Below are 3,049 nucleotides of genomic sequence, written 5' to 3'. Positions count from 1 at the left end.
GTTACCAGAGGGAAAGAGAAATAGGGGGGTAAAGTGTGAGAGAGATAGATTCTATAGAAAGTGACACAGAAAAAGAAAGACAGAATGATGAGGAGAAGAAGGAGTAGGAGGGAGGAGAGAATAGAAGTTCATATCTTGCCGGGGACAGATTTCATGACATGAAGTAGAGAGAGCAGACCCCACAGAAAACACCCACCAACCAACCACCCGCACAAGAGGGAAGGAGGGAGAACAAAATTAATCTTTCAAACATGATGTGAAGTACAAAGAAATGCTTTCACAGAAAAATCCTCAAATAAAACATGCGGTGGTGTCTGAACAGTAGGAAAGGATGGAGTTAAGCCGAACCAGAGGAACAATTATGTAAAGTAGCTGAAAACAGCCCCCACCCACATCCCCATTTCACATCTCTTGTACACAACATCTGGGTAACCATAGGGATCACCGTGAGGTCGCAGTTCGATCTTTCAGGAACAAGAAACAGCCATGCGTACAGCACAAAAAGGAAATTATTATAATATTTATAAAGCAGCATTGCCCATTCACTTTAATATTCTTCACAAACTGAATGTGAAATAAATTTGGCACTTCGTCTTCAGACAATCTAAATCGGGTTTTTATATTTTAACAGCACAAAAAATTATCGTCTGCCATCAGTAAAGGGACCCGGGAACGTTCAACATCAATCGCCATAAGTTGTGTCACAACGCGGTGGAATCAGGCACTCGTCAATTTTGGGGCATTTCAGTTATAAATTGGTATTATAATCCTAAAGCCTGTTTATTTATCTTGCTTTCGATGAAAAAAATACCCAATTATCTTGAACAGAAGTCGAGATCTTTGTAATTGACAAGGATAGGGGTCGCCTGGCTTCAAAGGTCAAATTAATGAGAAAATGGCCGCCGAAGTTTGGTGATTCCCAAAGTTTGAGAGTCCTTGGAAACTGAAAATGTACATTTTTGGTGTCTTTAATTTTAATTAAGGTTTTCCTGTAAAATCTGCACAGAAATGTGTTTTGATTTAGAATAAATAATACAGAACAAGAAAATGGAGCTTGCAAAGACACTGTCAGACTTTAAAAGAATTCATAGCCCTGCTACAGGAAACCCCTATAAAGTTGAACTCTATTTCTCCGAACGGTTTCCGATCTCGAGATTTTTAAGTTACCTTAAATTTGCAAGATTTAGACGGTATCCTTTTATTTTGCCAATCTGCGAGGACTGGGAAGAAGCATTTTTTGCATCGAATTCAATTTCTAGAGCTAGAGATTTCTAAATGTCTGAATATTCAGATTATACTTCAGTTGTGGTTGGGGCAACGTTCCCGGTCTATACTTCATTTGAGAATACCTTCAAAAGGTACAGCGAGAAAACAAGACTTCTCGACCTAGGCAGTGATTACAACCTATTTTGCATTTTTAGTCACCCAGCAAAAACTAAAATCCTTCATGGAAAAAAAAAGAAGTGGCTAGCCGAAAAAAAAATCCCCCTTGCCCCACCTACCCCGTTCACACCTTTCGCACACACACACACACATCACACTCACACACTAAAACACACAGGCCACTCCATTCGCTTATTAGGCTATCAACAAATCTCGAGAACGGAAACCGTTCGGAGAAATAGAGTTCAAGTATATTTCCCGAACGTTCGGACATAAATAGAGCCGACCTTTAAGCTTTGGCTTTGGTGACCACTGCCTAGCCTGGTCCCTGGCCTAATCTGGATTGGCCACCTCTATTCTCACCCGGAGTGAGAATAGTGCAGGCGAGTCTTGTGGCTATTGTCACCCGGTGCGCGTTCACCAAATTTTGCGTTCACCCTAAACCACAGAATTCTACACTGTGATAACAGAAAAATTGTAGAATTCTGTGCCGTGAACAAACGTTCCATTACAACTGTAGCCTACTAAAAGCGTACAATTTTGTCTGTGGCAGTGGAGAGAGAGAGAGAGAAAGAGAGAGAGGAGTAGCGCGAGAATTTCCGGGCAAAACAAAATGGTGACCCGCGTAGTTCGGCTCGATTCGAAAAGTTAAATAGCCGTAGCATCTTTGTGTAGACAACCAAATTAATTTACTTTTGTGTTTTAACATCATTTTTTAATCTTTGTTTTGGTCAATTTGATCGTCCACACCGATAGACAGTATTCAGAAAGAGACAGAGAGAGAGAGAAGAGGGGAGGAGTTGATCTTGCGAGAACTGAGAACTTCCGGGTGGGTGAGAATAGCCACTTTCATCTGGATTAAAGATCCAGTAGTAGGCTCTATGAGACTTTTAGGTCTTTAAAGCCTACAAAACGTAGATCTAGACTAAACTAGAATAAACTATAAACTCACTGTAAATTTGACGCTGTCAAGGTCCCAAGCAGGTCTTATTTTCTGTAGGATTTTTTTTGCATCATCCTGGAAGTTGGAGTCGGAGACAGTCAAGTCTAAAGTGAGAACGTCAGACGAACCCATCTTTCCACGGAAGTAGATCTCTAGATTATATCCTTGGCCGTTAGAGAAAATATTAATTCCAGATCAGCACAACAAACGCACTGACGATACAGTTCTCAATCCGAATAAAGTGATGCTTTGAGGCAGACAGATGTGTGCGAAGCCGGCGAGGGACAAACTACTTGCTTGCAACAGCGAACGCAAACCCACGACCTGGATACAGGATCTACACCGACACACAGACCGACGGCTGACTGGGCCGATGCGATAGACAAGCCGAACAGTCAGATTGACCTGAACCCACACATGATTCCTGTACTTGACCTAGTTCAGCCGCACGCCTTGCCCTGCTACTTTCCACCAACAACACGCAATCGAAATCTTCCACAGCAGATCAAGATCTAGCCTTGTCGGGATCTGGCCTGGCCGGATTATCCCCACAAGAAGCGCTTCGGTGACAACCACAGAATTCTGACAACAGAAGACAAAACAAAAGTCTAAATACCAGCACATCACAGAGTCCACCTTATTTTTCTTCTTCTTTGATTATTTCTCATTGCAGTCATTATTAATTAAAAATTGTAATTGCTATCATGGTTGTTTGGGGAGGGG

General features: G+C 41.8%; 1 protein-coding gene across 1 annotated transcript in view; it reads right to left on the bottom strand.

The window, feature by feature from the left end:
* Positions 1 to 2,934, bottom strand: part of LOC101863780 (ethanolamine kinase 1) — a gene marked incomplete at its 3' end in the record, with an annotated part of 10,679 nt that extends 7,745 nt beyond the window's left edge. The window contains 1 exon segment of the mRNA XM_013089065.2: positions 2,336 to 2,934. Within this exon segment, the coding sequence (XP_012944519.2) occupies positions 2,336 to 2,458 (123 nt within the window).
* Positions 2,935 to 3,049: the final 115 nt, after the last annotated feature.

Source organism: Aplysia californica, unplaced genomic scaffold (genome assembly GCF_000002075.1).
Source record: "Aplysia californica isolate F4 #8 unplaced genomic scaffold, AplCal3.0 scaffold00868, whole genome shotgun sequence".
NCBI classification, from domain to species: domain Eukaryota; kingdom Metazoa; phylum Mollusca; class Gastropoda; order Aplysiida; family Aplysiidae; genus Aplysia; species Aplysia californica.
The sequence above is the reverse complement of the archived record's forward strand: the minus strand, read 5'-3'. Positions and strand labels throughout refer to the sequence as shown.